The 23,594-nt window shown below is 41.2% G+C and overlaps 1 protein-coding gene across 1 annotated transcript in view; it reads left to right on the forward strand.

The window, feature by feature from the left end:
* Nucleotides 1–17,667, forward strand: part of LOC129706563 (myelin regulatory factor-like protein) — a 42,430-nt gene extending 24,763 nt beyond the window's left edge. Inside the window, exons 11-22 of the mRNA XM_055650925.1 lie at nucleotides 214–274; nucleotides 2,476–2,555; nucleotides 3,909–3,983; nucleotides 4,144–4,208; nucleotides 4,428–4,639; nucleotides 6,275–6,281; nucleotides 7,235–7,285; nucleotides 8,297–8,384; nucleotides 10,574–10,648; nucleotides 12,661–12,769; nucleotides 15,430–15,504; nucleotides 16,041–17,667. Coding sequence (XP_055506900.1) covers nucleotides 214–274; nucleotides 2,476–2,555; nucleotides 3,909–3,983; nucleotides 4,144–4,208; nucleotides 4,428–4,639; nucleotides 6,275–6,281; nucleotides 7,235–7,285; nucleotides 8,297–8,384; nucleotides 10,574–10,648; nucleotides 12,661–12,769; nucleotides 15,430–15,504; nucleotides 16,041–16,127 — 985 coding nt within the window. The 3' untranslated portion in view covers nucleotides 16,128–17,667. The remainder of the gene's footprint in view (nucleotides 1–213; nucleotides 275–2,475; nucleotides 2,556–3,908; nucleotides 3,984–4,143; nucleotides 4,209–4,427; nucleotides 4,640–6,274; nucleotides 6,282–7,234; nucleotides 7,286–8,296; nucleotides 8,385–10,573; nucleotides 10,649–12,660; nucleotides 12,770–15,429; nucleotides 15,505–16,040) is intronic.
* Nucleotides 17,668–23,594: the final 5,927 nt, after the last annotated feature.

Raw genomic sequence — 23,594 nt, forward strand, 5'->3', positions numbered from 1 at the left:
GGGATTTACACAGATCATTTTCTGTTATCAAGACTCTGAGCACACACTCAATTGGACAGTTCAGATGCTGCCTGACCTCTTTAGTTCAAACATACATTACATGAAGATCTCCAACCACTGAAAATGTTTATAACTTGATCACCTAAGAGTAAAAATTGCTCAATCTGCCATCCGTGGAATAGACGCTTAAATTGAGACATTTTTGTTTTACAGCATGATTAGTCGATTGGGCAGTTTAGTAACTGCGGAGAGGCCTGTCATGACCACGAATAAGGTATGTGAAAGCAGCAGAGACCCGTCTTGTTTTTGTGCGTTCTTTCTCAATGTTGAAAAGTAGTCAAGATTTGTTTGGAATTGCAAAATAATTTCTGTCGCCATATCCTTGAGTTCCCTTAATATTGCAATATTCCTCATTTGTGTGATCCTAGAAAACACAAACTGAGGAACAGCTCTTGTGATAAACAAATGCCATAAAACTTTGCATACTAAGAAAGAATCCAATTAGAAATATTTTAGTAAAAGGTTAAACTGATCATTTAAAATCAATTTTACATGGAAAAAATTGTTATTCAGTGATTTTATATAATTATATAACTATATACAAAAGTCAATTAATACCTAAAAATCAAAAATATCTTAGATTCTTAAGGAAAGTAAAAATGTATGTATCTTACACAGCTTTAAGACATCTCAAAACTTTTGGAGTATGGTGGCTGTTGTGACTCAGAAAATCCAACAATGAACTACATCTGTGGTCTTTGATGAGAAATGCTAACCTTGCTTCTCTTTCTATGGTTGTTACCTGACCCGATGATTGTTTCCAACATGTTTTGATTTTTCTCCTACAAATAGCATGAGATAAATAACTGAACCATCTATATTTTAGTTGCTTGAGGAAGGAAGGTCAAAAGTTTGATTCAAACTTAGATTGAAGTAAATTTAAACTTTTTGTCTCAGTGGCAATAGGAATTCAATCAACCAAATTCAAGCCTTGTGGGCAAAGTCAAAGAATAAACTGAGCAAATGGATTTAAAATTGTCCCTCACAGAACACATTATCGAAAATATGCTAAGGTGCATCTGGTGGCACAGTGGCGCAGCAGTAGAGTTGTTGCCTAATAGCGCCAGAGACCCAGGTTTGATTCTGACTGCAGATGCTGTCTGTACGGAGTTTGTACGTTCTCCCTGTGACCGAGTGGATTTTCTCTGGTTGCTCCAGTGTCCTCCCGCACACCAAGGACGTACAGGCTTATAGGTTAATTAGGTTTGGTTATATTGTAAATTGTCCTTAGTGTGTAGGATAGTGCTGGTGTACGGGGATCGCTGATTAGGACAGACTTGGTGGGTCGAAGAGCCTGTTTCCACGCTGTATCTGAAGGCTAAAGTGGTGCGCAAGAACCACGATATTGCTGAAATTAGCACTTCCCTGCAATACTCCATATCAAAAGTGGAATTAGATTGAAGTATTTTGTTGTGGAAAATATCATATTCTATACAGATTTTCACATAAAGGTTAGTGGTGTACTTAGGGGGTCGGTGCTGGGTCCATTTTTGTTTGCGCTTTAGATCAATGATTTGGGTGAGAATGTACAAGGCATGATTAGTAAGTTTGCAGATAACACTAAAATGAGTGGTATTGTAGATAGTGCAGATGGTTATCAAATATTATAGCAGAAGCTTGATCAGCTGGGCAAGTGGGCTGAGGAATGGCAAATGGAGTTTCATGCAGGCTTTTGGCCCATTGACCTTCATCAGTCAGGGTATTGAGTATGGAAGTTGGCATGTTATGTTATAGTTGTACATCATGTTGGCAGGCCCCTTTTGGAGTAGGGTGTTCATTTTGGTCACCCTGTTATTGGAAGGATGTTGTTAAGCTGTAAAGAATGCAGAGAAGATTTACGAGGATGTTACCAGGACTTGAGGGTCTGAACTATAGGGAGAGGTTTGGGGCTAGGACATTTTTCCTTGGGACACGGGAGGCTAAGAGGTGATCCTATGGGGATGTATATAATCATGAGGGATATAGGTCGGGTAAAGGCACAAAGTCTCAATCCAGAGTAGGGGATTAAAGAACCAGAGGTCATAGGTTCAAGATGAGGGGGGAAAGATTTAATAGAAATCTGAGGGGCAACTTTTCACACAAAGGATGGTGCGTATATGGAAGAGGAGGTAGTTGACACAGGTATTGTAGCAACATTTAAAGAACATTTGGATAAGTACATGGATAGGAAAGGTTTAGATGAAGATTGGCCAATCGAGGGCAGGTGGGATTAGTGTACAGGAGGCATCTTGGTCAGCATAGCCAAGTTAGGCTGACAGGCCTATTTTCATGCTGCTCGACTGTGCCAATATGATTATTTCCCTTGTAATTTGTGTAGTGTTGATATTTTAGTAATAAAACTTGATCTCATTTCATCTGATGTCAGTAAATAAATTAATCCAGAAGCACCAATTGTTTTCACTTTTTGTCATCCAGGCCTATTTTAAACAAGACTGTTTTCCACAAAAGATTTTCCAAATTGTCATCACGGCCTTGCTGGCTGTCATGGCCTTTAGGTAAGCATAGTATTTACAAAATACAATTACTAATTAGTTGCATCCTTTAAAAAAAAAAAAAATTGTCATCCATGCTCAGCATTTTTCTTTTCCCGTGTTCTGGGTAACAGTTACGTTTCACATGTTTCATACAGTTCTGTTTCTTCTCGTGTTCCCTGTCAGGGCAAGTGCTGAAACGCTCTTCTCCCTTTTGTGACTCATTAGCAGGCCTGTCAATGGAATCAAAATTGGATGTGATCTTAAAGGACATCCCCTCTTCTTTAAATAACAATAGTTTTCCTGACAATGGGTGCGAAAAAAGTACTTAGTTTCCATGATCTAAATGTATACCATTTATATTAAAAAAAAAAAAAAAAGTTTTTTAAGATGCATTTTTAATTTATCTCTCTGCTCTATCCCCTCCTGCCAACCCGTCACCCCAAATCATTGAAGTTTTCAGTGGCTGGTCGATAATTCCCTCCTATGGTTAATTCCAATTTGAATATCTCCTCGCGATGGATCATTTTTCCCACTGAATTCCAATGGGGCAACTTTTCACACACAGGGTGGTGGGTATATAGAATGAGCTGCCAGAGGAGATAGTTGAGGCACAGACTATACCATTTAAAAGAAATTTGGCCACGTACATGGATAGGAAAGGTTTTGGGGGATATGGGCCAAACACGGGCAAGTGGGACTAGCGTTGATGGGGCTTGGTTGGCTTGGGCAAGTTAAGCTGATGGCCTGTTTCCATACTGTATGACTCTATAGTTTAATGACACAGTGTTGGAGTAATATCTTGCGCTTTGCATCTCGTAAATGCTGGAGCGATATCTCTGGAGAACATAGATAGATGAAGTCTTGGGTCGGGACCCTTTTTCAGACTGATTCTTTTTACTTCTGTCATAACATTTGAAAATAGGTTTCACACTTATATGTAATGTAAATGAGTTACGTGCTTTATTTTATATGTTATATGTTATAATCCACCCAGGCCGTGATCCGACCAAATTAAATCACTGGGAGAAATTTGCGATCCATCTAACAGCAATAGCACTCAGGATTTCTTACATGAGATGCTAGAATCCTGAATGTGTTTTAGTTTATGTTTTTAATCTTATGGTTTTGCAAGGTGATATATTGAAACAAAAACTTTTTTTTGTACTCACCTAATCTGGCATTTCTTAATAACTCCAGAATTATTCCAGAAATACTTCAGGATTTCATATGAAAACATTTAGTTATTGAATCAATTGAAAGCTTTACTTGCGTTTGTTCTAAATTGATTTTATATAAGGAAAGACTGTGGCGTTCATATACTGTTTGTCATTGGTTCAATGTGTGACAAATAACATATGTTTTTATTTTTGACAGTATTATTTTGATATCTATACTCTATGTGCTAACTTTGAGTGATGAGAGAAATGATATCAATCATTTCAATAGCAGGTAAATACTTTCCCTTTAAACTTCTGTTATTGATGGTATCTGGAACTCCTCTGGAGCACCATATCGCTGTCTCTAATGAAATAAAAAATGATCATTGACGTGGTTTGGGGAAGCTGAATCCCTGAAAGATGTTTTTATAACAGTAGTTTTCCTGTTACAGCTGTATTTCAGAAGTGTTGAGCACCAGTGGACAAACTACTGATACATCACATACAACTTTGCCAGGTAGATTATTTCACTGAAGAAGGGTTTTGGGCCGAAACGTTGCCTATTTCCTTCGCTCCATAGCTGCACCCGCTGAGTTTCTCCAGCTTTTTTGCGTACCTTCGATTTTCCAGCATCTGCAGTTCCTTCTTAAACAGATTATTTCACTGAACGTATTTAAAATGTTGCTTATAAAAACGCTCATTGTTGCAAGCCTATTGTGTTTATTTTATTATTTAGCAGAGACTGCAATTTCATTTTATACAACACTAAAAGCTGAAACCTCCCAGCCTGAAGTGACCTTCTGCCATATCTTACCCTGTGTCACTGTGCATTGCTGTGCCGAGCAGTCTCAAATCAAAGGCATTCCTTTCCATCACAGAAAGAAGAGAAACCCTTATCCTATCTTACAAAAACTTACGGAAACAGGTAAGTTTTATTGCACTACAATAGTTTTATAAGAAAGTAAGATTTTATGTTTCAGAAATAATCATGCTCTTTTTTTCTGTAATCTTACAATCAATGTTAACTAGGTGGTTCTATTTAAATGCACATAACTAGTTTAAGTCAAATTCAAAGTACAGGTCCACCACTAATTTTCAGGCAACTGATTGTTAGGCACCTCCTTTAATCTGGACAAAATTGCCAGAGTGCACTTGAAATCCCCCCTGGAAGTCTCCCCTAAAATGTGGCACCTAGACGGGTGTAGTGGCCGACCGCGACTTAATCGGGACTTCCGTGGCTGATCGGTGGGGGGGATTTTTGAGGTTCCTGAGCTCCCCCTGTGGCCGGGGCTCAGGAACTCCTGCCCGGCCGGAGACAGCAGATCTGTTACCATACCTGATGTCCGAGGCTGACGTTGCTGGCTGCTATCGTGGCCCCAGCAAGCTAGGCTGACCGTTCCGATCAGGGACGTGTGGTCAGGGGAGGCAGGGGAGGCAGAGCCTCACCTATCATACTCCCAATGAAAATAGATGTTAAGAAAAGTAAAGAAAAATAATAATAAAATAAAATAAATATAAAGATTTTTCCACTGATCTGTTATAAATGTCATTTCTATATGAATCTAATCATTTTTTACAGTAAATATCGCCAAATTTGTGCAGCTCCGCTGCAGATACAGGGAGAGATGAGAAGTGAGGCAGCGAATAGCTGAGCCTCCCCTCTGATTGCGCAACCCCTCAGAAACTGGATGGAGTGCGGGCAATAAGCATGTGCATTTTACCAATGTAATGTTTGTAAACCCTTTCATTACATGTCCTTGCCTTCCATAGTCCAGGTAGCTTATTTCACCTATAAATATATTAAATTTAGGCTCACAGGACTCGTCATAAAACTGCAATGAAAAAGCACCAGGGGAGGCAGCGATCACATCTGCCTCACTGAGGGGGCGTGTCTTGAGCCCAGTGGATGGGGACCGAGCGTCAATTACGTAGGATCAGCCCACGTAATTGATGCTACCTCACACTCCCTCCACGTTAGCTAGCTTCAGCAGCGGCGGCGCAGCACTGGATTCCACCGCTGGCGGCGCTGACTTTCCAGCCACGGGTGGCGCTGATTGGTAGGTTGATTCGTTGATTTGTAGGGCCCTGCGTTGGTGTAATGTTCCTCGGCTCAGGTAGATCTACCCTGGGTGGAGGGGGGAGAGATGGGTGGAGAGAGAGTAGAGGGTGGAGGGGGAAGCAAGGGGTAGACGGGGAGGGGGTTGTGAGGGGGAATGGAGAAGGGAGAGGGGGGTAGTGGGTCGTTCCCTCACGGTCCCGGGGTAACGTTCCCGCCCCTCCAGTCGCCATGCTTCACGCACACAGCCCCGGCTCCACCCCTCTCTCTCCTCGGGGAGACGCGGTGATCAAAACAGGGAGGGCCGGGCCACTGATACTAGCCAGTGCCTCCACAGCCATTGACCTCACCGCACGTCACTGGTTCCGATATCATTCAACACTTCTCGGAGGCCATGACCTCTGTTGGTCCGGCAAAACTGATAATCTGGCAAAGCTCTGGAACTAAGGGTGCCGGAAAATCAGTGGTGAACCTGTATAATCTGTATCAAAATTGCTTGTAAAGGTTTCTTCATTCTTGTTAATTAGAATGGATGCAAGTCATGAATATATGAAGTAATTGGTGCCAAGTCCCTTATACCAGTTAATTCATATACAATTAGGATAGAGTTACTCTATCATTACCAGTATCGTTTTACCAACCTTGGGATATTATGACGGTAAGATACACATGTTATAAAGTGCTAACAATTCATTATAAAGTGAATTGTAAATGTTGTATAAATTGGTAATTTAACAACTTGTCTTTGCAAAGGGCGGCATAGTGGCGCAGCGGTAGTTAATGCCTTGTAGCGCCAGAGATCAGGCTCGATTCTGACCTTGGGTGCTGTCTGTATGGAGTTTTACGTTCTCGCTGTGACCGCATGGTTTTTCTCTGGGCGCTTCAGTTTCCTCCCACATTCCAAAGACGTGCAGGTTTGTAGGTTAATTGGCTTCTGTAAATTGTCCCTAGCGTCTAGGATATAACTAGTGTATGGGTGATCGTTGGTCGGTGTGGAATCGGTCGGTCGATGGGCCTGTTATCATGCTGTATCTCTAAACTAAACTAATCCAAAAGGTTTTACATGGAATAACCATAAAATACATTGGCCTTGCTTCCATTCATCAGTTTGCCCCCTGCCAATCCTTCAACACCAATTCAAGCTCTCACCTGTTCAGTTAAGATTGAACTTTTCTGCAAATCCAGTATTATTTGTACACCAGTATTTTCTCCACATTCTCATGCTGTTTATCTAATAATACTGTGTGGACACATCCTACATTTCAACCCTTTAGATTTTGAACCATCTGGTGGCCATTGAATTTTCTGGCCTTTGAAGCTGCTTTTATAGATGTACTCTTTACATTTCTATCACGATAAGTCCTACTCATAAATTCAATTTTATAGGTTCCTTTAATACACAAATTTCAATATATCGGAAACATGCTTGAATTGTGAATGTCATGAATATATTTCAGAAATAACACAGCACTAAATTTATCTTTCAGGGTCAGGGCCAAGCCCAGCATCAAATAAAAAGAACATGAAACAGGGTGATTGTGAGTGAAATCTTCAGTCTTGTTCTCTATCTTCAAAAGCAAACTGTATTGAAATTTAAAAGGACTTAAAAGAACTTAATGCTATGTCAGAGTAAAATTGAAAAGATACTAGAGCAAGCCGGGCCCGTTTGGCCCCATTCCCCCAACGCGCAGTTGCTGGGGGGTGGGCGGCCTGCGCCCGCGCGCGCGTGTGTGCGCACACACACACACACACAGACACAGACACACACACACACACACACACACACACTAACGCCCCCCCCCCTTGATATTAATATTGTTCATTCGCTCCTTTTACCCCATCCCCCACCATATCCACTCACGCATAACCCCCAACTGCGCAGGCATGGCTAGAGGGGGGGGGGGGGGGGGGGGTAGAGAGAGAGGGCAGAGACACAGAGAGAAGAGGGAGAGGAGAAAGAGGAGAGGGGCGAGTGGGTAGAGATGGGAGAGAGGGCAGAGAGACTAGGTTGTTTTAAAATTATGTCTGAAATATACTTTGGCTAATAGATGTCAGACAAAGCTACCAATTTAATATTAAACGGAGAATATATCTGCATTCATAGCACCATTGAGTTTCATACAATTATACCATCAAGCCTTAAAACTAAATTTTCACCAGATGCGTAATTATTAAAAAAATACCTTACCAAAATTGAAAGTAAAAATGACTGGGGCAAGTGCTTCCCTGCAGAGTGAAGTCAATGATAGAAAAACAGTTTTCACACTTTTTAAGTAGAAAATCCTCACTTTTTTAAAAGTAAAATATCAGTGTCATTCTTTAATTGTAATATTGTACCTGGACAAATTTCTGTTGGTATTTACACTGTTTATATTAAGCCCTTGTTAAAATGTTCATGTATGATTCAATGATATCACCGACATAAATGTGCAGTAATATTGGATAGTTTGATAGCATGTACTTGTGCTGAAAATGATAAGTTTGAGTTGAGATCAAGTTATGTACTGCTTAAACTTGTAATGACTTTGAATTGTTTTTGATATTAACAGGGTTTGATACATCTGTTAGATCAATACAGGTTATGGAAAGCCAACAAGTTATTGACCAGCAGTTCTGTGCAAAAGGAGTTCACTGTGGGTTAGTTCCCTTAAAGCTTTATTCATGAAACTGAATGTACTTCCACAAAAAGCAGTACTGAGTTTCCTAATGTGTTTCTATTTGAATATTTTACTGCAAAGTCTATCTTAACTGTTTCAGGTTCGAAAACTTTAAAGGAATGCATGTGGTGTGGGGGGTGGGGGGAGGGGGGTTTACAATGCTTTCTGACAGCTCTGAATGATCAAATCATCCAATCTACAGAGTCCCTGTATTTGTCTCTTGCATTCACCCTTTTGATAGATTCTGTTCATTATTTATTTTCATTTTAAAGTTTTGTAGATTTCGTTTTAAAGATTTGTAGAGCTGTAGATGTTATATAAATGACACAAGGCTGGGTGGCAGTGTGAACTGTGAAGAGGATGTTCGGAGGTTGCAGGGTGACCTGGACAGGTTGAGTGAGTGGGCAGATGCGTGGCATATGCAGTATAATATAGATAAATGTGAGGTTTTCCACTTTGGTGGCCAAAACAAGGGGGCAGATTATAATCTCAATGGGGTTAGGTTAGGTAAGGGGGAGATGCAGCGAGACTTGAACATCCTTGTACACTGGTCACTGAAAGTTGGCGTGCAGGTACAGCAGGCAGTGAAGAAAGCTAATGGAATGTTGGCCTTCATAACAAGAGGATTTCAGTATCGGATTAAAGAGGTTCTTCTGCAGTTGTATAGGCGGCTCTGGTAAGACCACATCTGGAGTATTGTGTACAGTTTTGATCTCCTAATTTGAGGAAGGACATCCTTGTGATTGAGGCAGTGCAGCGTAGGTTCACGAGATTGATCCCTGGGATGGCGGGACTGCCATATGAGGAAAGATTGAAAAGACTAGGCTTGTATTCACTGGAGTTTAGAAGAATGAGGGGGAGATCTTATAGAAACATATAAAATTATACAAGGACTAGACAAGCTAGATGCAGGAAAAATGTTCCCAATGTTGAGCGAGTCCAGAACCAGGAGCCACAGTCTTAGAATAAAGGGGAGGCCAAAAAACGTTTTCACCCACAGTTGTGAATTTGTGGAATTCCCTGCCACAGAGGGCAGTGGAGGCCAAGTCACTGGATGGATTTAAGAGAGAGTTAGATAGAGCTCAAGGGGTGAGTGGAATCAAGGGATATGGGGAGAAGGCAGGCACGGGTTATTGATTGGGGACGATCAGCCACGATCACAATGAATGATGGTGCTGGCTCGAAGGGCCGAATGGTCTCCTCCTGCACCTATTTTCTATGCTTCTATGACTTCACCAAATCATTCGACAAGGTTCCGCAAGGTAGGCCGTTCTGGAAGGTTAGATTGCATGGGATCCAAGGAGAGATAGCTGAATGGATAGAAATTTGGCTTTGTGGAAGGAAGCAGAGGGTGATGGTGAAGAGTTGCTTCTCGGACTGGAGGCCTGTGACCAGTGGTGTGCCTCAGGGCTCGGTGTTGGGCCCGTTACTGTTTGTCATCTACATCAATGATTTGGATGACAACATACATGGCAAGATTAGCAAGTTTGCTGATGATACTAAAGTGGGTGGTTTTGCATATAAATTGTGGCAGGATTTTGATCGATTGGCCAGGTTGGCTGAGGAATAGTTGATGGAATTTAATACAGAGAAATATGAAATGTTGCAATTTGGGAAGTTTAACATGGGCAGGACCTACACAGTGAAAGGTAGGGCTCTGGGGAATGTTGTCACGATCAAATCTTTAGAATAGAGATGAGGAGGCATTTCTTTAGCCAGAGGGTGGTAAATCTGTAGAATTTATTGTCTCAGACTGTGGTGGAGGCCAAGTCATTGGATATTTTTAAAGCGGAGATTGATAGGTTATTGATTAGGAAGTGTGTCAGGGAGAAGGCAGGAGAATGGTGTTGAGAGGGAAAGATAGATCAGCCATGATTGAAAGGTGGAGCAGTCTCGATGGGCTGGATGGGCATAATTTTGCTCCTATGTCTTCTGAATTGTTACATCGCAAGAACCAAATTGTCATCTCTTTGTACAACAGCATGTTCTTCATTACCCAGTCGATCAGTCCTATTCTTATTAACTCAAATGTTATTGTTCCAATAATAACAGAATACCCTACAGAATATCCATGGAATATGAAGTGCAATTGCTTTTTGTGCCTTCAGTCATTAATGAGAGATTTGTTTGCCAAAATTCAAGTGCTGCTTTTCTTCATTTATTTTTCAGGAATGGTAACTACAATTACGTAATCCCAATCAACAAATACACTCCTGTAGATATGAGGATTACATTAGAAATAAAGTGAGTACGTCTTTTTTTCCTTCTCTTAGTACATTGCACACTCGTAGGTCTATAGGCACCAAATTCTTTCTCTCTCCACTATTGCTGCCTGTCCTATTGAGTATTTCTGCAGCGTTTTTTGCCTTTATTATACATGCATCAATTTTGTTTGACCATGGATTTTAAATAAGAGGCATTGCATTATCCAAAAGAGTTTCCTGAAATGTAAGTGACTGGATTTTATTGAGCAATTCAAACAAACAATCATTGTGATTGAAGATGTCTGAAGAAGGGTTTTGGCCCGAAACGTTGCCTATTTCCTTCGCTCCATAGATGCTGCTGCACCCGCTGAGTTTCTCCAGCTTTTTTGTGTAACCTTCGATTCTCCAGCATCTGCAGTTCCTTCTTAAAAACAATCATTGGCTTGATATATTAAATGCCTTTCCTCATAGACCATTGTTGAGGTACCAATGAAAGGCTAACAGGGATGTAATTAAGTTTCAGAAGTCATGACATCAGTGGCACTTTGGGTTAATTTTAATTGTAGGTGAGTAAGTCGTGTGGCATTGTCAGTTTGCAGATCTGACTATAAAGGCATTAGATGTCTAAGGAAGAAGAGCATGGGTCACTTTTTTTTCAAGCACTCTTTGTGTATCAGAAGTATAGTTCCAGGATTCACAAGGCTCCCTCGCGCCTGGCTTGCTTTTACTGTCAGGACATTAATATCGGCTTTCTTATTAATGCTTGTAGTTGTTGATAGGAGAGGCAAAGAATGCAATGATATGTGCAGAATGCGAATGATATTTCTTCCAACCAAGCATTCATTCTATCTCGGTACAAACACCCATATGTATCAAATGTGGTCTTGGAATAATGTAATGCCCCTGTCCCACATAGGAAATCTGAACGGAAACCTCTGGTGACCTTGCGCCCCACCCAAGGTTTCCATGAGTGGCCAGAGGTTTTGGTCACTTGCCTGGAAAGCCTCGACCGAAGCGTGAGCTGCATCTACTGACCAAAGATCCTACATGATCTTTGCTACCCACACACACACACACACACCACACACACACACACACACACACACACACACACACACACACACACACACACACACACACACACACACACACACACACACACACACACAAACACATTGCGAAGGTGGGGGCCAGGGACAGCGGAGGAGCGCTGTCTGCGCGATGAAGAGGAAGGTAAACGGCTGCCACAGGGCACAGTAAGTCCTTTAGAGAGCGTGGGAGGGAGGGAGAGAAGGTGAGAGAAGGAGGGGGAGAAGCAGTGGAGCCAGTTTTAAGAAGTTTAATAAAGTTACTGGGCATTTTACCTTCTGGCGGATCTTCTAGGTCCTGAAACCCAAAGGTCCTGCAGGATCTTTGCTGAAAACTCCAATGAGCCAATCAAAATGGCGGGTCAGCGAAGGAGATTGCCTTCGACTGCCTGTAAGTAAATAGCGACCCCACTCCACTGGCTTTGACCAAACGGCAACCTATTTTTAGTCGAGGCCGGTTTTGGTTTTGTTGAAATAATTGCAGAAACATAGAAGAAGCCTCGACTACGCGGAAACCACTTTCGACCATTAGGGAGAGTGACCAAAACCTCCAGGAACCTCGCGGAAACCTTGGGTGGGGCGCAAGGTCACCAGAGGTTTCTGTTCAGGTTTCCTAAGTGGGACAGGGGCATAACTCTGTAAATTAAGTGCTCTCGTGATTACCGTGCCAGGTATGAGCTGTGCACCATTTTAGTTTCATTTTGAGCATGAAAACACTGAAAGAACTAAAACCTCAACAAGATTTCCCTGGAAGGAGCAAAATGTTCACACACAAAGTCAAGCCAATCATTGACTTGCAGATGCTCTCCAATATATTTTCATCTTTATGCTTTGCCCTTGGCAATTTGAATTATTTTTTTGAACAGAACTTTCTCCTACTTTAATCATTCTGTTTCAGTTGGAACTATTTCCTCAAGCTTATTTGTCATGTTACAATGAAATTTTAATCAGTTATTCTTCACAGCACCACAGCACCCTTGCTTGTTTACAAATGTACGATGCACATTGGCAGAACCTGCAGGAACTCTGTAAGGATCACAACTAAAAATGACGCTTGGCTAGAAATGACACAGGTAATTTTCCGTTTTGATGCCTCATACAATATCTTGCAGAGTACATGTTTAAATGTCAAATCTATCTGTGCTTAGGAAACGAACTTGCCGATAATAGATAGTGTGACTGCCAACCTATTGTTAATATAGAAGCTCAGAGCAAATTTGAACTCCACTACCTTTATACCTCCATTCCCCCACCAGGATGGTAATGGTGGCCCTCTGGTTCTTCCTTGAACAGAGACCTAATCTGTTCCCCTTTACTAACACTCTCATCCGCCTGTACTCACCCTCAAAAATTCAGTCTGAAGGTTCCCAGCCCAAAACATCACCTATGCATTTCCACCAGAGATGCTGCCTGACCTGCTGAGTTTCTCCAGCTCTTTGTGTTCCATACTTGATTCTAACATCTGCAGTTCTTTGCTTCTCCATTGAACTCCACTCACACGGCAGTGAGTTATGTCATGCATTCTCCCACCACTAATGAGTTGCCTCTATAGGACACTCCCTGACCTGTGGAGTCCACATTTAGCTGGAACATTTATCGTGACAACTTCATGAATGAAACTAGTTCTGACAGGATCGCTGGTAGAAATTGTTTGCCATTTGATGCTTTGGCAACTGGTGCTCCATCCATCTCCTCATCTAACTTATTTGTTACTTTTGCCTTCTGCTGAGAAGGTCATGGCAGCCTCTGCCCTGCGTATCTTAGTGTTTAAGAAGGAACCGCAGATGCTGGAGAATCAAAGGTACACAAAAAAGCTGGAGAAACTCAGCGGGTGCAGCAGCATCTATGGAGCGAAGGAAATAGGCAACGCTTCGGGCCGAAAACCCAGGGGCCCGAAACGTTGCCTATTTCCTTCGCTCCATAGATGCTGCTGCACCCGCTGAGTTTCTCCAGCTTTTTTGTGTACCAGCGTAACTTAGTGTTGCTTGGCCCAATGCTTGTCATTTGGGGCCATGATTATATTTTTCCAATTGGGCAGCACTGCTGAAAAATTGTCCAGTGGATTAATTTCCCACGTTCTGTTCCCGTCTGATGCATGGAATGAATGCTGCACTAGGATTGTGCTTGGATCAGGAAGAGATTTTATTTCAAAAAGGACACAAAGTACTGGTGTAACTCTACAACGTCAGGCAGCATCTCTGGAGAACATGGATAGGTTTCCCTGGTCCTTACCTTTCACCTTATCAGCCTCTGCATCCAACACATTTTCTCCCAAAACTTCTAAACCTTAATTGTGGTCCCATATCATCCCATCCCCACCCCTTTCCACAGAGACCACTCCCTCCGCAACTCCTTGGTTCACACATCCCTTTCCACCCAAACCATTCCTTTCCATTCGTCTGCAATCGCATCCTACTACAACCAGAGAGCAGTGCTGAACTACTATTTACTTCTTTGGTGACCCTCGGACTATCCTGGATTAGACTTTGCTGGCTTTACCTTGAATGTTATTCCCTAATCATATATCTATACACTGTAAATGGATTGATTGTAATCATGTTTTGTCTTTCTGCTGACTGGTTAGTCACTGTGCCTCGGTACACGTGGCAATAAACAAAACTAAAAGGAGATGTAACACCTATTCCTATAACCTTCCCTTGAATCCATCCAGGGACCTCAGCATTCCTTCTAGGTGAAACAGAGGTTCACATACACCTCCCCTGATATCATCTTCTGTTTCTCCAGCACTTTGTGTCTTTTTCTGAGTTAATTGCCTGAGAGTAGAGTATTAAAGTCCTGTTCATTCCAAGAGCTCTCCCGAGTTTATGAAAAAATCAAACTCGCTGTAAGCATGGAGAATGAACGTAGCGGGTACATTGGAGCTCGGGGACGTCTCTTAGCGGCTCGTAACGCTAACGGCAGGTACTCGAGAAGACTTGCTAACGGCAGGTAAGCACGGGAAGACTCGTGAAGATTTTTCAACATGTTGAAAAATGTCCACGAGAGCCCCGAGTACCAACGAGTGGCCATTACCGTAAATCTCCGAGTTCGAATCAGGGCAAACTCTGGAGAGCTCTTGGAATGAACTCGTACCGTGGGACAGGGCTATTACCTTTGTTGCAAAGCTCAGTGTAAACCCTATAATATGATCAGTGAGAAATGAGCTTTCAGGGCTAAGTATTATAACTTGAAGGCCCACTGAACATTTTACACCCATTGCAGATATTAGTTTTAAAAATATATTTAATCAATTGAATATAAATTTGCCACGAACCACTTATTAAGTTATTTTTTAAATGTTAATACTGATGTGTTTTAAAATTTATAGAGTAGGCATAATTTTTTTCCCTGTATCTACTTGTTCATAGAATGTTAAACCAGTATTGGTAGTGCACTGGAAATTGCCTCTCAACTGGTGGTCTTAAGGGGCAGCCCCTTTAGTAACAACATCACAGGGCCTCCACATTGTTCAGTGTGATTATGCAAAGGACAAAGGAAATATTTGGCACAACAGCCCAATTAGTGTTTACTAATGTTTACCTAAAAAATCTATTGTGCACAAGCCTTGGAAACCAATATCTAGAAATACCAATGTACTGACTGCAGCAGTTAGTGACTTACTTTGCAAAATGTTGAGATTGTGCAGTGTTTTTAAGGTTAAGATTTTCAGGATCATTTCATACCTTTAATGTACAGTGAACCTGTTTCATTGAATTTATAAATCTTCCTGCAGGGTTATCAACACTTCTGGACCTTGCCTGTAGCACATTTGCACAATAGCAGATACCACTTCCGTGTTGCTGCACCAGTAAGTCCATTTGCATTCAGTGTATGATATAGGTAACCTCTACAGTGCACCCACTGCACCTATCCTCTCCCCTCTCCTTCCCCTTCATCTATATTCCTAAACAATTTGCACCTCATCAATCCTCTAGCTTCACAATTTGCAACTCACTAATCCTTTTGTCTCACAACTTGTGTTCAGCTCTGGCCTTTGTTCAACCGCCCCCCCCCCCCCCCCCCCCCCCCGACCTGTGTTCATCAATGACCTGCCATGTTTTGTCCTGCCCCTCCTCCCTTCTAGCTTTATTTTCCCCAGAAACTCTACAATCAGTCCGACACATCACCTAACTGTCTTCTCCTGCGATGTTACCTGACCTGCTGAGTTACTCCAGCATTTTGTGTCTTTTCTCAGTAAACCAGCATTTGCAGATCCTTTTTTCTACTGTTTGTACAACATACAATCATCATGCATTCTATACTTTAGCACATGTTCAAAACATAAAGTATGCATCTGAGATATCATTTTACTTGTTTAATTATTGAATATTCTTCATTTTACAGGATCTGGCAGATTGTGGAACAAATCAGGATTTTGCTGGGAGATTTTTTACAGATTTTTACTTTTATTTTTATCGACAGTGTAACTAATTTAGTACGATCAAAATCACATGTGCATTGAACTTGGACATTTCTGTGATCTGTGTTTCATACACTTTGTAGTTTCATCAATATGTTCAAGTGTTAATCCACCTTCTTAATCTTAGGTACTCATGTTACAGGCCAGTTTATGACTCTAGTTTCCTGAGGTACAAAACTAATACAAATTATTGCAGAAAAGATTTTGCAAAACAGTGTATTGTTCACAAGACCACTATTTGTATTTTAAATGAATTGTTGAACAACCATAATTGTAAATGTATTTAATTTTTTTTCTACCAAGGTTTATAGATTAATGTTAAAATTTCTACAAGGGTTATTCACTCTTGGACTCTGAATACTATTTTAAGTTGCCATAGTCGATATCGTACCCCAAACGCAAATTAAATGTGATAAGATTGCAAATGTCTTATTCTCTGTCTTGTTTGCTTGCTTCTGTGTGAGAGAGATGTTGATGTCTTGCAAAGTGATGACCATGTATAACAGATAGGAAGATGGTACAATGCAGAATAACAGATCTAATCAAAGTAAGAGCATTTGTGGTGGGAGTAATGAATGATGGACAAAGGAAATTGTTGCTCTGGGCCATCTTATTAAAATAGTACGTGGGGAAAATGTGTGTAATAAAGATAAAGGGATCATAAAATATATTGAATATAAAGATTAACAAGTGAAACTAGAGTTCTATAGTCCTAATTGACTGCCTTTGGAGCACTGTTTTCAATGTTATACTCTCCACCTTGAGCAATGTGGGTTTGCAGGGTGCAGTTAATAGAGTTACTGCCTCACAGCAATAGTGATCTAGGTTCAATCCTGACTTGAGTTCCGTCTCCCTCTGACTGTGTCGGGTTCCCCCAGGTGCTCTTGTTTCCTCCCACATTGCAAAGATGCATGGGTCTTGGGAGGTTCATTGGCCACTACACAATTGTGGGTAGTCTGTAAGTGAGAGGTATAACCCAGCGAGGAGTTGGTGGGAATGTTGGGAGAATAAAACGGTCAAGGTCAGATCAGTGAGGAAATGGATGGTTGATAGTCAGCATTTGCTCTGTGGGCTGAAGGGCCTGTTTCCATGCACTATCTCTCCATGGCTATAAACAGAATCGATGGACCATTGTATCTGAAAGACGTATCCAATTGGCCCCACATACTCTCCCTGTTGCCTTGAAAATCATTCAAATAATCTAAATAAATAAAGATGTGAAGGTGCAATGAATTAATATTCTATTGTGAGCAGAGACTACATTAAACAAATTGAGTTTAGCTGCAACTAACATTCAATTAATTGATGCATGGTTTATTGTAAATACAGGTTATATGTCTGTAAAAAGCACAGGAACTCTACAGGGCAAGCATTCAGCTGTGAGAAGCAAGAGGATTTAAAGACATGGTTAGCTCAAAGGAAAAGGCTTAAAATATTGACAGAATGAACAGTTTGCCTGCAGATTGGAACATTTAAGATTTCAGTAATGGAGGATCCAGATGTTGATAAAAGATATGTAAGAAATTAGAGTAATCTAGCAAGAAGCATAAACATAGGCTCCAAAAATGGTTTATAGGTATGTATGGAGGAAAAGAATAGCAAGAATTGTGGTTAGTCCCTTGGGAAGAAAAGGAGAAGGTATAATGTAATTATAATGGAGAATAAGCGAATATTAGAGAAATTAAGTTATTATTTTCTGTATCTTCACAGAAGACACATCAAATCCCCTAATGGCGAGCCATGGCCCAGAAATGAATTAGGAGCTGACAGATATTAAATCTTTTAAAATTTAATTGGAAACATTTATGACACAATGCTAAGGCTGCAGTAGATATTTGGAGAAGTTGAGGGATATAGACAATATGCAGCAACGTGAAGGTGATGCCAAGTTCAGGTATGAATAGTGGAGCATTCTAAAGGTTCTGTAGGTTGTTTCTGCACCTATTTCTTCATGTAATTATATTGAAATATTCTGCAGAGCCAATTCATTAATCCATTGTGCAGAACTGTTGATCATGTATTATAGATCCTCTAGAGGGCAGAAGATAGTCCTATAAATGAGAGAAAATTGTGGACGGACATAAATCATAATGAACCTTTGATTCTGTGAAGAAACAAAAATAGTATCTTAGTGGGTTAAATCACTACCTGTGTAGAATCCAATCAAATGAAGTGTTTTATTGTCATGTGTACCAAATACAGATCTGTTAAATTCTTACTTGCAGGCGCACAACAGGTTTGTAAACACAATACTCAATAGATAATATCATGAACAAACCAAAAGAAAATAAATTCAATCAAATTAAAAAAAAAACAATACAGTGCAAAAAGAAAACAAAGCCTGAAGTTCCAATGTAATCAAAGCAGTTTGGAGTTTAGCTGTAGTTCGTGGTGTTCAGTAGCTTGATGGTTGTTGGGAGAATTCTGTTCTTAAACCTGGATGCTACAGTTTTCAGTCTTTAGAGATTTAGGCTTTGAACCTGGCTCTCTGGTGCTGTAAGGCAGCAGCTCTACCACTATGCCATTGTGCCACCTTCCATATTCTCTCGGATGGAAAGAGTGAAATGAGAACTTGGGTGGGGTGGTGTGGGTCCTTGATGATGCCAGCAAATCCTGTAAATCCCATGATGGACTGGCCTATCAGCAGGATATGAACAAGTGTTTCACACATGCTGATCTAGACGTCCCATCTAAACTAACCCCATTTGTCTGTGTTTGGCCCATGTCCCTCCAACCTTTCTTATCCATGCAACTTTCCAAATCTATACATAACTATAACTCTGATCTTGTTATCTCCCGGTTTGGCGGTCTTTCTATTTGCGTAAAAACGGTTCGGGATAGCGCTACGAATTTTTGCCAGTTCACCCGGCCCAGCCCAGCCCAGAGTCGGAGACCCAACCCAGCCTGGAGGTGGAGATGGAGATGTCGCCAAATGGAAAGCGGAGACTGATCCCGGTGAAGGAGAACGACCAGCAACCAGCGCCCGCTGTGAGTCTCCATCACACCGCCAATTCCAGCCACTACCCCTCTGGTCCCCCTCGCTGGCTCCTCCCCCCCCCCCCCTCCACTGTGATTTCCCCCCCCTCTCCCCCATGGCTCTTCCCCGGTCTTTTCTCTGAGCTCACTCCCCCCCCACCCACACACCCCTCCCGCCCACAAGCCCCCCTACCCACGCACACCCACCCACCCCCTGTCCACACACACCCACTCCCTGCCCCACCACACCCACCCCCCACACACTTCCCCCCCCCCCCCCCCCACACACCGCTCCGCCTGCACAACGTGGATAGGAACATTTTTAGAGACATGGACCAAATGCAAGCAAATGCGATTAGCTTAGTTGGGGCACCTTGGTCGGCATGGATTAGTTGAGCTGAATGGACATTGGGCCTGCGAGCTTCATGTCAATGGTAGGGAAACTATTCGAGAGGATTATTCAGGATAGCATTTACTCCCATTTGGAAGAAATGGGATAATAAGGGACATTCAGCATGGCATGTCATGTCCTACTAACTTGATCGAGTTTCTTGAGGAGGTGACGAAGGTGATCAATTTGGGTAGGGCAATGCATGTTGTCTACATGGATTTTACGAAGGCATTTAATAAAGTCTCCCATGGTAGGTTAATTGAGAAATTTAAATGCACAGGATTAACGGTGATTTGGTCATATGGATTTGGAACGGAATTATTGATAGATGAGGCGAATGCGGTAGAAAGACCATATTCAGGCTGGACGTTTGTAACCAGTGGATTTCTGCAGGGATCTATGCTGGAACCTCTGTTGCTTATGATATACTGTATATAAATTACTTAGACGTAAATATTGACGGGTTGGTTAGTAAGTTTGCAGATGACACCAAGATTGCTTGCGTCATGGACCATGAGGAAAGCTGTCAATGTATACAGTGGGATATGGATCAACTGCAGAAATGGGCAGAGATATGGCAGATGGAGTTTAATTTGAGCAAGTACTCTGGGAGGTCAAGTGTAAGGGGTTGATGTAATTAATACAATTAATGGCATCATCCTTAACAGTACAGATTTGTAGAGGAACCTTGGGTCCAAGTTCATAACTCCCTGAAAGTGGCAATGCAAGCCGATAGAGTGGTAAAGAAGCCATATGATATGCTTGCTTTCATAGGTTGGAATTTTCAGTATAAGAGTCAGAAAGTCATGATGCAGATTTATAGGTCTATTGGAAAGGCCACATTTGGAATAATGTGTGCAGTTCTGGTCGCCTCATTCCAGGAAGGGTGTGGAGGCTTTGGAAAGGGTGCAGAGGAGGTTTACTAGAATGTTGCCTGAATTGGAGGGTATTGTCTACATGGAGGGGTTGGACAGATTTTTTTGGAACACCGGAGATTGCGGGGAGACCTGATAGAAATTTATAATGTTATAGGAGGCAAAGATGGGGTGGACAGTTAGAATCTTTTCCCCAGGATGAAAAAAAATCTAATACGAGAGGACATATGCTTAAGGTGGGAGGGGCAAAGTTTAAAGGAGATGTGCGGGGCATGTTATTTTAACACAGAGGGTGGTGAGTACTGGGGAAGTTGGTTTAAGCAGATACATTAGTGGCATTTAAAAGACTTTTGGATAGGCATATGGATATGGAGGGATATGGATTATGTGCAGGCAGATAAGGATTGGGCTTGGCAACATGTTTGGCACAGACATTGTGGGCTGAAGGGCCTGTTCTTGTGCTGTACTGTTCTATGTTCATGCAGAAGTCGGGAACATTATCAAACACAATATATTGGAATCGGTATTTCAAATGACGAGAAACTCAGGATATCATGCAACCCAATTCTTAAAAGTTATCCAAGACTACTTGAGATGTTGAAATGTCTCCACTCTAAAGGGATAAACAAAAATAATAAATAGAAGTGTAAGAAATTATCTGCAGCCAACGACAGAGAATATAATATATTCCGGATCAATCTTTTGAATAATCCTACTCGAGAGCTCGTTCACCAATTGTCTCCACATATTTTAAGAAAACAACATAGAATTTATGTTTCATATTCAATATCTATGACAAATTAAAAGTTCATTAACAATACTTTTCCTCAGTCTTAACTATGGCTTCACTTTACAGTTTATATTAATCAGTCTCAACAGTTTAGATGGAATCTGAAGCTGAGACATTACTGCCATTCTTTCAAGATTTAAATTCATATTCTTAGCTCTGAATTGCGAGTGCAGCTTTATAATTTGTCCCTTGATATATGACCTGTTTTAGTAAATATCCCCGCAGTTAACATAACCGTGTTAGGATAATAAATATGCTTATATATACAGTAGATGCAGCACTTCTGTGCCTGTAGAAATTCCTCAGCTGCATTTTAGTAGGTTACTTAGAAAAGCATCATTTCTTGGTACAAACCCCCCCAACAAAGTGAAATAGTTAGACATGAGAGGATCTATCTAGGGCGGCGCAGTTGATCAGCGGGAGAGTTGCTGCCTTACAGCGCCAGGGACCTGTGTTTGATCATGACCACGGGTGCTGCTTGTACGGAGTTTGTATGTTCTCTCTGAGATTGTGTGGGGTTTCTCCGGGTGCTCCGGTTTCCTTCCACACTCCAAATGATGTACAGGTTTGTAGGTCAATTGGCTTCAGTAAAATTGTAAATTGTCCTTGGTGTGTAGGATAGTGATAGTGTGCGGGGTGATCGCTGGTCGGCGTGGACTCGATGGGCCGAAGGCCCTGTTTCCATGCAAAGTCTAAAGTAAAGTCTAAAGTCTGAATGGATATATAGAAAGTTTGTGTTTTCATAATGATCGAACATATGAAAAAGCAAACTTTAGGCTGCCTTTTAATTAAAAAAAAATTAAAAGTTCTTAAACTGAATATGAAAATTCAAGTGACATGTGTTTGGACAAGATTCACTCTGATGTCAACCAGCTCACATGGCTTGTTTAACACATGGAATAAATGTATTTCTTAGATAGGCCAGATCATCACTTCTTCATTTCTGGTCTTGCGAACAAGCTCTCACACACATACCAAACCTTCATGGCCTCTTAATTGGTTAATTTCTATTTTGTAGTCTTTACGATTCAAGCTCTGTGCCGGGAAAGGAATTCATTTCTCGATGGCATTTTTTGGTCATGTTAGCATTACCTCTTTCCTGTTCTCGGAGTCATGACACAAATGGAGGTTATTTAGGCCAGTGAGTGCAACAATCCAGTCAATCTCATTTGTTCGGTCTTCCCTGTCATCCTGCAAATTATTTTTCCCTTTCCATTTCTCTTTTTAAATCATTTATTACTAGCACTCATTTTCATTTGTCAATACATGACTGAAGAAGAGTCCCGATGCGAAATGTCACCTTTCCATATTTTCCAAGGATGCTGCCTGACCTGCTGAGTTACTCTAGTACTGGCTTGTTGTGTAATACAGTTCAAGAATGTCTTTTGGTATGTTTTGGGTGATTGCTCCTACATCAACATGCAGTCATAAGTATTGTTACTTGGCTCAATGCTTTAACTTTTATGATATTCTGAAATGCAAAATGTGAAGAACACATGGTATACTGTAGAAACAGGCCCAGTTGCCCAATCCACCAGAGCTGCTCTTTGAGTGTCTTGGGTCCATATCACTCTTTAATCCACAATCCTATTATTTCTTTTTCTGTTTTGTATTTACCTAGTTACCTCTTAAACCCATTTACACATTTTTTTTAAACGGTGTTGTTTTTTAGGGCATCTGTTTGGAACATCTTAATTCCTGAATCAATACCTTACTAACTTCTGTTGCATGATAATTTAAGACTATAATTTAAAAACCTTTGCAATCATAATTAAAGAAAATAATTAACACACTTGCAATGTTCCCTGATAAATTCCAATTAATGATTTTCCAGGGAGCAGTATAATTAAACTAAATGTTTAATTAAATTAGAAGTTTTGCTTGTAAATGTAACTAAAACTCTAAGATGTTTCTGTCACACAGTGCTTCATTTGGGGAAAATAAGACACAAAGTGCTGGAGTAACTCAACGGGTCAGGCAGCATGTCAGGAGAACATGGATAGGTGATGCTTCAGGTCGGCCAGTCTGAAGAAGGATCTTGACCTGAAACAGCACACATCTGAATGCCTTTGGAGTGTAGGAGGAAACCAGAGCACCTGGAGAAAACCCGCATGGTCACAGGGAGAACGTACAAACTCTATAGACAGCACCAGAGGTCAGAATCAAATCCGGGACTCTGGTGTTGTAAGGCAGCAACTCTACCGCTGAGCCACAGTGAAGCCTCAACTCAATAACAATCTTCAAGATTACCAAATCTTGCCTTTACTGTTGTTTAACTATGTAACTCTCATTTGAAATGACCCTTTAAATAACAGTTAATTCTAATCAACCTTAATTGCCCAAGTTAAAACTTAACATAAGCTTGCCGTAGGCAACAGTGCAATATTCTCACTGACGCTGGTAAATCTAGAATTATGTCTTTCATAGGTCTTGTCACGTTTTGTGA

This window comes from Leucoraja erinacea, chromosome 19, assembly GCF_028641065.1.
Source record: "Leucoraja erinacea ecotype New England chromosome 19, Leri_hhj_1, whole genome shotgun sequence".
Classification (NCBI taxonomy): Eukaryota; Metazoa; Chordata; class Chondrichthyes; order Rajiformes; family Rajidae; genus Leucoraja; species Leucoraja erinaceus.